This window comes from Phocoena phocoena, chromosome 1 (assembly GCF_963924675.1).
Source record: "Phocoena phocoena chromosome 1, mPhoPho1.1, whole genome shotgun sequence".
Lineage (NCBI taxonomy): Eukaryota > Metazoa > Chordata > Mammalia > Artiodactyla > Phocoenidae > Phocoena > Phocoena phocoena.
In genome coordinates, this window is record NC_089219.1 from 5,723,022 (window position 1) to 5,734,474 (window position 11,453).

Genomic DNA, 11,453 nt, shown 5'->3' on the forward strand with positions numbered 1-11,453 from the left:
GAGCGTTCTTACGGAGGGCATAGAAGTAGGTTCGAAACCTACCCGTGTAACCTACCAGTACAACTGTGAATCCCAGGTGAGGTACAAATGCACTTCCACTGAAACGAAGCATTTCTGACTGCTTTTTCTCGGTTGTGAATCTTAATTTTTGAATATAAGATGATAGGTAAACGCAGCTTTCTTGGATAATCTAAATTCCCAAGTGCCAGGAGTAGGATTTCATTATAAAATTAATAGCTAATCTTATTCTGTCTCCTGAAGATTTAATTGCTATTCTTGTTACCCATTTGAAATCAGCTGTACTGTGTGAACGAAATCGAGACAATAACTAGAACCCCTCTCTGGCTGCACGGTCGCTTATGGCAGTTCCACACAGTAGTTGGCGCCCAATGGGGGGTCCCTGAGACTTGCATGTAAAACTAGTCTAGATGTCTTCTTTTTTGTAAGTTTTATTTTTGTAACTGTGCATGTAAAGCATCATTGAATCAATGGATCTGTTGAAGAACTCAGCTGCTGGAAACCATGCAAAATGTTTTGAATTGCCCTTAAAATATGGAAAATGTTTTCTGAATGCTTTATATTCTTTCTGCTGTAAATTAAAAATGAAGAAAATTTCCCCATACTATGTGTGTTTTGCTTTAAACTCAACTGATATTGAAATCCAAGGCGATGAGCACGTTTCACACCATATGAAATCATTTCAAATATTTCCTTCTATCCCGATACAGTGTCTTGACCGCGAACGATAACATAGTTTCAGATCTGTACAGGAAAGAAAAAGTTTCTCACTGGAGCCACTGTTCCTAAAACAATTACTTGTCAAGTATCTTCTCAGGCATCGCTCAACCTATCAGTCGTTTGACTAAGGGCAGTTACTGGAGAGATAAAGACAGCGATCTGAATTCACCTTTTCAGTTAAAACCCTTTGCAGTTTTTTAAAAGGCACTTTTCAGCTGACTACTAATACCAGCCTTCCTTTCCAAGAGCTCCGTCATCAGTCTCATTCCCTTTCACTGCAGAGCCTCATCTTTTGTCTCCCTGGTGGTCCCTCTTCCATCTAATCCATCCCACTGCTGCTGCCAGAGAGGTTTTGCGTGATAGATCTCCCAGGTCCGTGAGGCCTTGATGGTTTCTACAACGCACTGCACTGAAGTGACATTTGCCTTTCTTGGTTATCTTCAATCTTTATTCGGCCTTATTTTCACCTATGCCCCAACGTGCACACCCTGGTTGGTCTGTTCAAACCATGTCCACTGTTTCTTTGTTCATGATGTTTGTTCCTTCCATGCCTGGAAAGTTCCCTGTTTAGCTACCTAACCCAACTCAAATCTCACCTCCTCTGTGACACTCTCTTGTTTATTCTAATATACATTTCCCTTTTCAAGTTATGCCATTTAGAGTTGGAAAAGACAGTTTGGTGTTTATTTTCATTTCTCATCTGATCTGCCAGGTGACTTACTGGTGTTCTGTGGTGTTTTGTTTGTTTAATGTAGGAGTTGCCGATGTTGATAGGAATACTTTCAGTAACAGCTTCAAGACCTTGCACAGTAACTCACTGCATTCAGATTTTTGCCTCAGCCTCAACCCGAAATCAAAAGTTGAGGACCTACTCTGTGCTTGGGGGTCCGGAAATACAGAAACGTAGAAAGTACAGTCCCTCGTGTCGAGGCTCCCATAAACAGATTATAATAAGATGTGTGCAGTGAAAAATACACGTGTCACAAGTGAACACACGAAGAGAGGGAACCTAATCTAATCAAAGCCTGTGACAAATACCCTGAATGAACTTCCCCCCTCATTTTGACAAGTTTCTTGGGAAAATACGGCGGTCTTCAGGACCACCGGGTTAATGCGGCACGTTCAGCGGAAGCCCATGGGCTGTCTCCAGTACTGTCAGGGCCAGAGAAATGACCCACGGGCCCAGAATAACGTAAAACGTCCCCACCTTCATTCATCTGCACAGTCCCTTTTCAGAGCCTAACGCACCGCGTGCCTCAGCATCCGTACCGGCGGCGGCAAGGACACGAACCTGCAGCCCAGAGACCTGCCTCAGCGATATGCGGTGGCCCCGCCCGAGACGCCCCGCCCCTTCCGGCGCGCCCCGCCCACCCATCGGCCCATCCCGGTGACGTCACCGCCCCCGCGCCGCCCCGCCCAGGTCTGAGGTCTCAGGTCTCCTGTCCCGCTGCGCCGGTCCGCCGATCCTCGCCCGCTGCCGCCGCTGCCAAAATGTGAGTGACACGGCGCGACGCGGAGCGGCCTCGGCCCCGGAGGGCGGCGGCCCGCTGCTGGGACCCCCCCGCCCGGCCCGGTTCCCGTCCGCCGCCTCTCGGACGCTGGCGCAGGCCGCGCGGGCCTTCGCGGGGGGCTCCCGAGGCCTGGGGGCGGGTGGAGGCCCCGGGGGTGCGGACTGCAGACGGGCCGGGTCGGTCCCGCGGCGCCCCGCGGCCGGCGGGAGGACGCGGAAGGGATGAGGGCGGGGCGGCCGGGGTTTTCCGGAGGTAGGGAGAGCCGCCCCCGCCCCTCCGCTTCCCCTTTTCCCCTCCTACCCCCCCCCGCCCCCAACCAAGTTCCGTAAGGGGAGCTGTGACCATTGCCCTCGTCCTGCAGAGCCTGCTCGCTGCCTGGTGCCTGGGCTGGGCCCCGGAAGTTGCAAGGGAAAAGACCTGGGCCCTGTGTGAAGGCACCTGCGGTCAGAGTGGAGTCTGGCGCAGAGCTGTGCGCCTCCGCTCTCTTTTTAAGGAGAAGCATTCTTGTACTTGAAAACGTGGAGTTTCCCGTGGTAACATTCCCAGAACGCTAAGTGTCAAGATTCACCAGGACCCTGTGTCCCCTCTCCAACCTGCTCATTCCTCACCTACAGAGGAGGAAGGAATGGGTGCTTTCGCAGGGTTCCTTCCAGGAACTAGGGGCACCCCTCTGGAGTGTTCCCGCTTGAGGCTGCTGTTCCAGTAGATCGCGGTGGTTAAAACTGAGATCCGTAGAATTATACAGAACCTGGTCTAAACACAGGCTCCACTGCAGCCAGCGGTGTGGACTTTCTAAACCTTACTTTACTCATCTTTGAAATGAGGTTAATAGTAGTGTTCCCCTCAAAGAGTTTTGAGGATTAAATGAGAAAATGCTTGGAGAAAATGCACCAGTCCATGGCCCTTCGCTATTATTGATCAGACAATAAACTCTCTGAGGGCAGGGGTGGGATCTGCTGCATCCCTGGTCTTTGACGCGTGGTAGGTATAAAATAACTGTCGGTTGAATCAGTGAATCAGTGGCCGTTGTGTGCAAGACACGGGGAGGAGACCTCTAAGACACAGGAGTCTGTGATCTATTAGAGAAGGCAAGGCTATATATTTCTATATCTGAAAAACCAAAGCATTGCCAAGTCATGGACGCAATTAGGACTTCAAAGCCAGAGTGGTCAAAAAAGATCTGTCCGGGGGGAAAAATAAAGAATTCGATGAGGATTTTAAAAGAAGTACCTCTTAAGAGAGGGAGCATTGCTTCATCTTACCTTTCCCCCTGACGCCCCCTCAACCCCACATCCTGGTGTTTCTGACTCTGTTTCTCCAACTGAATCTATTTCTCCATACTGGAAAAAGGGCATTCTATAATTGTTCATAACTATGAAGACCATTCTTGCCACAGTGAAAAGCTCAGAAGAGTACTGAATGCCTTTAAGTAGGTGTAGGTCTTAAAACAAGTAATAAAAAATGGGAAAGCAGAGTTTACCTATCTCAGGATCAGGTCCTTCAGTGATACAAAGGAGATCCTGTTAAACCTTCACTTCAGACCTTGGTCCCTTTGAACACGTGGGTGAATCTTTAAAGTTATAGAGGAATTAGAAGAGGTGTCATTTGAACCTCTGTTCATTGATGCAGGAAGGATTTTCTTTTTCTGCTTTAGTTCTGAAATTCCTAACACTGAGGCTTCTCCAGTACATCTTCATACTTACAGAAGTGTGCTCGGAATCCTAATTTACTCACGCTTGTGTCTTTACATGTTTCAGGACTACAAGCGCACCTGCAGGGTCAAGCGCTGCCTCTGGCGGTAGTAGAAGACTTCAGCAGACACAAAATCAAGTGGATGAGGTATTGCCCAGAAGTGCTGAAAGCATGAACCATAAGCCAACATGGGAACACTCTGGGAATAGCTCTGTTTAGAAAAAGGATCGTAAAAGTGTGAATGTAAAGTAAATTTTGACTGTCATAAACGTAAAAAAATTTTGTCCCCTACTGTTTTGCAAGCCCTTGCCTAAGCTTCTGAGAAGTCATGTCCTACTGGTTTCAAGCTTGTTTTCCTGTGACCGAATCACATACCTAAAGTACAGGCTCTCCTCTCTGAGAACATTCCTTCAAGAATCACTTTGTAATGTATATTTTGCCACAATAAATAAAAAATTAGAGAAGAAAAAAGAACCACTTTATAAAATAATAGAATTTTAAGGATTAGGCCTATAGATTGCGCAAGCCGGGACCAATCCTTCTGACCAGATTTTTCATCAAAATTCTTTCTCCAGTAGTGTGACGTACTAGTTACCCAGCCCAGCAAGTCTCTGTAGATTGTTGCCTGTCGACATGCAGAAGGCAGGTGCTGGGAAACTTCTCTAGCCCAACAGATCTGTATCTGTGGAATTCTTGAGTTAGAAGACCCTCAGAGCATCTTTTGTTCTGCCCTATATATGCAGACCTACAATGGAAAATTGTTTGAGAAATTCCAGCTAGTATTAATATCTCCATAGTCCTAAAAGCCATCACTGCTGAACAAGGATATCTTGGTCTTTCTGCATTTAGCTGCCTTAAAAAGCAGAGTTAAACTAATATTAGATTCTGTTGTTAAATCATATGGTAATATTTTGGTCTGAAGGTTTTGTTTATGACCTTAATTGTGAAATTTTTACATTTTCATGCTGAGAAACCCATTCTAATTCCATCCTACATGAAACTTCTGTTAACTTATGAAATCAAATTGGGTCCTTTTTCTTTACTAAAGAGAGTTGTTTTGTTTTGTTTTAGATTGAGGTAAAATTTACATAACATACAATTAACCATTTTAAAGAGTACAATTCAGGGGTATTTGGTATATTCACAGTGTTATACAACCATTCCCTCTGTCTAGTTTCAGTTTTTTTCTCTATCCCTGAAGAACACCCTGTATGCATTTAGTAATCACTCCCCATTCCCCCTTCCTCCCGAATGGTAGCCTCTAATTGGCTTTCTGTTGCTATGGTTGTGCCTATTCTGGATATATCATATAAAAGGGATACAATACATATAAAAGGATTACAATATCATATAAAAGGGATACAATGGCCTTTTGTGTCTGGCTTCTTTCACTTAGCATCACGTGTTCTACAAAGTTGTAGCGTTTATCAGTACATCATTTTCATGGCTGAGTAGTATTCCGTTGCACATGGATACCTCAATTTGTTTATCCATTCATCTGTTGGTGGATTTTTGAGTTTCCACCTTTTGGCTGTTATGAATAGCGTTGCTATAAACGTTTGCATATAAGTTTATATGTGTACACCTGTTTTCATTTCTCTTGGTTATGGGTCTAGGAGTAGAATTGCTGGATCGTATAGTAATACTATGTTTAACTTTTTTTTTTTTTTTTTTTTTGCGGTACGCGGGCCTCTCACTGCTGTGGCCCCTCCCATTGCGGAGCACAGGCTCCGGACGCGCAGGCCTAACGGCCATGGCTCACAGGCCCAGCCGCTTCGCGGCATGTGGGATATCCCTAGACCGGGGCACAAACCCATGTCCCCTGCATCGGCAGGCGGACTCTGAACCACTGCGCCACCAGGGAAGCCCTACTATGTTTAACTTTTTGAGGAACTGCCAAACTTTTCCACAGTGATGTACTATTTTACACTCCCACTAGCCATGTCCAAGAGTTCCTGTTCTTCCACATCATCACCAACACTTGTTATTTTCCATTTTTTTGGTTATAGCCATCCTAATGAGTATGAGTTAGTAACTCATCATGGTTTTGATTTGCCTTTCCTAATGACCAATGATGTTGAATATATTTTCATGTGCTTGTTGGCCATTTGTATATATTCTTTGTAGAAATGTCTGTTCAAGTCCATTGCCAATTCTTTAATTGGGTAGTCTGTTTCTGGTGTTGGTTGGTAAGAATTCTTTATATATTCTGGATATTAAATCTTTGTCAGATACATGATTAGCAAATATTTTCTTACATCTTGTGGATTGTCTTTTCACAGCCATGACAACAATGTCTTTTGATGCACAAAAGGTTTTAATTTTTATGAAGTCCAATTTATCTATTTTTTCTCTTGTTGCTCTTGCTTTTGGTGTCAAATCCATGGCCAAATTCAAAGTTGTAAGGATTTACTCTTACGTTTTCTTCTAAGAGGTTTATAGTTTTAGCTGTATACTCAGATCATTGATCCATTTTCAGTTAATTTTTGCATTTGGGGCAAGGTAAGGGTCCAGCTTCATGAAGTGGCTGTCCAGTGGTCCCAGCACCAAGTTTTGAAATTGGAAAGTGTGACTCCTCCAATTTTGTTTTTCTTTTTCAATACTGTTTTGGGTATTCAGGGCCCCTTGGAATTCCATATGAATTTGAGGATTGGTTTTTCCCTTTCTGCAAAAATAAAAAAACAAGCCATTGGAATTTTGATAGAGACTGTGTTGAATCTATACATATGTACATCACTTGGGGGAGTACTACCCTCTTAAAAATATTAAGTCTTTCAATCTATGAACATGGGATGTTTTCCCATTTCATTAGGTCTAATTCCTTTCAGCAGTGTTTCACAGTTTTCAGTGTGTAAGTCTTTGGCCTCCTTGGTTTAATTTATCGCTAGGTATTTTATTCTTTCGGGTGTTATTGTATGGAATTGTTTTCTTAATCTCCCTTTCATTGCTAGTGTATGGAAGCACGCTCATTTATGGCTATTGATCTTGTACCCTAAAACTTTACTGTTTGTTTACTAACTTTAGTAGGGTTTTTTGGTAGATACTTTGGTATTTTCTGTACATGGAAACATCTGCAAATAGAGATCACTTTACTTCTTTTCTAATTTGGATGCCTTTTATTTCTTATTCTTACCTAATTTCTCTGGCCAGAACTTCCAGTACAATGTTGAACAACAGTGGTGAAGGTGGGCCTCCTTGTCTTTCACCATTGAGCATGGATGTTAGTTGTGGGTTTTTCCATAGATGCCCTTTACTATGTTAAGGAAGTTCCCTTCTATTCCTAGTTTGCTGCGTGTTTTTAACTTGAAAGGGTGAGCCCTTTTTTCTTTTTTTTGAATGGAAGTTTGGCTCAAAGTAGTAAAGTGCTGACCTGAAAAAAAAAAAGCCGGTAAATTTCACTGAGGAGTTCTGTTCTTCATTCCTTTACGTGTAACTGAGCGTGATCATATTCGTCAGGTGGTGGACATCATGAGGGTCAACGTGGATAAGGTGTTGGAAAGAGATCAGAAGCTCTCTGAGTTGGATGACCGTGCAGACGCACTGCAGGCAGGAGCCTCCCAATTTGAAACGAGTGCTGCCAAGCTGAAGAGAAAATACTGGTGGAAGAATTGCAAGGTAGTTCGCTTTTAACTGGTCTTTACGTTAAGTCACCCTCTGTAGTCTCAGGGTAGACAGAGGCTACACATATTGGACTTTCATGAATCTTGAGTTTGCCTTCCCTCGCGTGGAAGTGTGGGTTGACTCTGAATCTAAAACACTGACTGCATATCCTCTTCCTGTCCCCACAACTGGGAATTCTCCATGTTCTGGGGCCGACCTTCAGAAGCATGTAGAACAGGAGCATCCCAAATCAATCGTAGACCTAAGCCCCTTCCAGCCCTCCACCCCAGCAGAGCCCTGCACACAGGTTGACAGGAGAGGGCTGGACGGGTGGTCAGTTTCCACATGGCTGTGAATGGCTCCAGTGTCAAAGGGAAGAGCCACTCGAAAGCCGCAGTGTGCTCCACAGAAGAGCAGGAAGCAGCCGCGCAAGGAGCATGGCCCAAAGCAGAGGTTACACAGCTGCGAAAGAAATGTGCTGCGATCAGATCCCTTCCTGGGTTGGAAGTGACACTTTCTGACATACGGGACAGGTTTAGTAGCCCTTCTTTAGGTGGAAGACAGGTATACACAAAGGCCTATCTAGGGACCACAGATCATTTGAACATGTTATAAAAAGCAGATGAGTCACTTCCAGGCCCTAATTGAGAACATTAAGTTTAGGCTTTAAAAATTATGAATATTTCAGATGGTGGTGCACCTTTATTTCTCCTTCTGTGACTAGAACGATATTATATGATACTCTTCAGTAAGCACGTTAATCTCTAGTTTTGAATATGAAATGGACGTGTGTGTCATTACAGATGTGGGCAATCGGGATCAGCGTTGTCATCATCATCATCGTCATCATCATCGGTGAGTTCTCCTGCCCCAGGCTCCTTGCAGAAGTCTCCTCTGCTCACAATTGACTGCATATACAAGAACTCCACATAAAAGTTCCTTGGAGATGTTAGTTTATCCCAAAGGTTTTTGTTTTCGTTATTAAGTGTTTTAAGTACTTGGGTGCTGAGTCTGAGATTTTCCAATATAAACAGTAATCCTTTGAAGTTAGAGAAAATGTACTCATTTCCACTGAATGAGTGGAAGTAAGTTTTCTCTCTGAATATATTTTCATCAGAGGTTTCCTTTTATGAGAAATAGTGTAGTCTAGCGATTAAAAGCGTGGGCTACCTGTGATCCACCCTAGCTCCACCATCCAGTTGTGTGGCCTTGGGCAAGTAATTTAATATCTCTGAACCTCAGTTTCCTCATTTATAAAATGGGGATAATAATAGTACCTACCTCATATGTTTGTTATGAGGACAAAGCTGTTAATATATAAAAGGTGCTTAGGATGGTGCCTGGCATATAATAATAATAGTTATATAAAGAAATATATATACACGCAACTATCATTATTATTATTATGATCATTTCTACTGCTACCGTGTACAATACTGGAACAGCCCATTGCCATTCATAGCCCAGTACGTGAGAACTATTTAAAGAAATATATCTTGGATCCTTTTTTAGACAGCCTCCTCTAGCCCTCCAAAAAATGTAGAAAAGCCACTAATAGGAAATTGGACAGAAATTGAATTTCTTTTCACACTTAGACTGCAGTGTTTGATGTTTATTCTGTATTTGCACTGAACGACTAAACTGTTGTTTTTCCACTTTTTTGCATCTCCCCTGCTTATTAGTGTGGAGTGTTTCTTCCTGAAGAACCAGTGAAACTCCAGCCTGCTGTTCAAGAAACCTCTTCAAGAGTTTTGATTTAGAACCTGCTATATTATCAAGCTTACCTACTGTTATATCTAAAATGATTATTTTCTTTTCGTGACTGTAAAGTTCGTTTTCTAGGAAATGTGCCTTCGTTTTGTAATATGCACTCCAAACTAGAGGTGTAGTCAGCCCAGCCCCCATTTTGCACAGTGCCTTTTCAAATTTACATATGGGCTGATGAAGAGGACTTCTTAAGTTGCAGAGTGTAATAACCTAGCAGTAATGTTGTCTGATTAACTGCCAGTGATTCCAGTTAAGGAAATTTGTTCCAAGTTAGCTGTCCTAGTCATATGACATTACCCTCATTTCAAACCTTTGGGTAGTCAGATTCCAATTTGTGCCTTCCAGAAAGAACACTACTGCCTAACACAAATACAGACTGTGCCTTATTTTGCTATTTTTCTGATTCCCTTTAAGAGAACTCTCTACTGTTTATAAACACTGCTGACTCTTTGGCTGTATTTAAAACAAGATGCTGGTAAAGAGCTTTTGCTCCTGCCTTAGATATGAAGATGTTTACTTTCTTGTTACTGTTATGTATCACTTGCTAAAAATATTGTTTTAATCAGAAATAATAACCTCGTTAAAACATTTTTATAGAACTGTGGCTGTGACCAAAGTTTCTGTTTTGCCAAAAAGTTAAATCCCAGTCAGATGTCAAGTCTGTTCCTGGTAGATAAGTTCAGAAAAGTGACCAGTGGGACTCAAGGTGCCCTTCAGAATTAAAATTGTAAGATTGTGTGTGAACCTCTGACATCCTGGCAGGCCTTTCTTGCCCTTGAAAGGCTGTAGGTCTTGCGACTCTCCTTCCGACCCAGCATTTTTCCTGGGGGTTAGAGAAGGTTTGAGCTCGACTGACCATCTCATTCCTGTAGACAGAGTTTTACCCAGCCATTTGCAGATTATCAGCTGTAGACTCCGATATGTTTCTAATAATTATGTGACCAACAGTTCTGTAGTCTTCAAGTGAGACCATCTGTGAACTGGTCATTTTCTGGTCCAGTTCCCACGGACGATAGCTTTTTGGCGTTTGTTTCCTATTTTGATCCGTAGTCCACTTCCTAAATCTGCCTTCTAAATTATGCTCTCGATTAGGCATTGGTCAGGGGGAACGAGTTTTTACAGAGGATAGCTAACCAGAGACACTTTCTTTCTTTGATGTCACAGACTGTCTGCATAAGATGCTGCTTTGGGAATAGCTGTTGTCATCTGAGAGGCTTTTGTTGTGTACGTGAGACTTTGGACGTCAGGGTGTGTGGCTTAAGGACAGGAATTCAGGTAGGAATGAAAACAGACGAGGCACTGAGGGGAAAGGAGTCTTACCGCCCTGTGGCTCACCGTTAGCGGAATATTCTAAAATGCTTTGTTCACACACTAGTTTGTGACTTACAAAGCGACAGTTAAGGTGCACCAGGACCCAGGTTCCATTTCTGTAATATCTGTTCCCCTGATATCAGTGTAATGGTGTGAAGTTGAAATTATGCCTTGCAGTGTGCCCACCTGGGAAGGAGGGAGCAGCTGTCAGTGTTGGGACGTTGGCCCACCCTCGGCTCAGGTCTCCGGCCGGGTCGACTCTGAATCCTCGGTGCTCTCTCCTTGGCCTCGATGCTCAGTCCCACGTAACCCACCGGCTGCTGCGTTAACCCAGGAATACTTCGCCTATATCTGTGCATTTAGCTGGGAAGTCGCCCACTATAACAAACTGAATAAAGTGTTTATAAACATAACTCAGTGCTTGTGTTGCTTGTAGGGTTGCTGCTCAACCCCCGTCGCCCTTACAGACCCCGAGTCCCCTTCCTCTCTCTTGCTCTCTAACCAGTCCCCTCCCTGAGGACTCTGAGTTCCTTGCATACCACTCCCCATGTGAAAAGTGCTTTTCAGTAGAGGAGATGAGTGGGAAACTGGCTTTCTTATGATTCCTAAAACGTTCAGAATTTGGCTTTTGAGTTTCTTAAATATACGGTCTTTCAGAAGTGACTAGTATAGAGCCGGCCGGTACGTGCTGGACCAGGTCGCTGCCCACGTGGGCCGTGGGAAGATGACTTGGGTGGGAGAGGGACGCCTCTTGTTTTCATCCTGCGTATCTTTCCCCTTGAATGTACTTCCACTCTTACTCTGCGAGCCCTAGGGAACAATGTACTATGGGTG

At 43.8% G+C, this 11,453-nt stretch overlaps 1 protein-coding gene across 1 annotated transcript; it reads left to right on the forward strand.

Moving 5' to 3' along the window:
* Positions 1-2,149: 2,149 nt before the first annotated feature.
* On the forward strand, positions 2,150-11,029 carry VAMP3 (vesicle associated membrane protein 3). The gene is made up of 5 exons (XM_065886511.1): positions 2,150-2,231; positions 4,007-4,088; positions 7,398-7,556; positions 8,345-8,396; positions 9,224-11,029. Coding segments are annotated over exons 1-5 (315 nt in total). The 5' UTR covers positions 2,150-2,229; the 3' UTR covers positions 9,244-11,029.
* Positions 11,030-11,453: the final 424 nt, after the last annotated feature.

What these genes read in the sequence shown, in the direction of transcription:
- VAMP3 (XM_065886511.1), top strand. An exon ending in ACTGGTGGAAGAATTGCAAG is followed by an intron (nt 7,557 to 8,344) that starts GTAGTTCGCTTT and finishes GTGTCATTACAG; the next exon opens with ATGTGGGCAATCGGGATCAG. An exon ending in CATCATCGTCATCATCATCG is followed by an intron (nt 8,397 to 9,223) that starts GTGAGTTCTCCT and finishes CCTGCTTATTAG; the next exon opens with TGTGGAGTGTTTCTTCCTGA.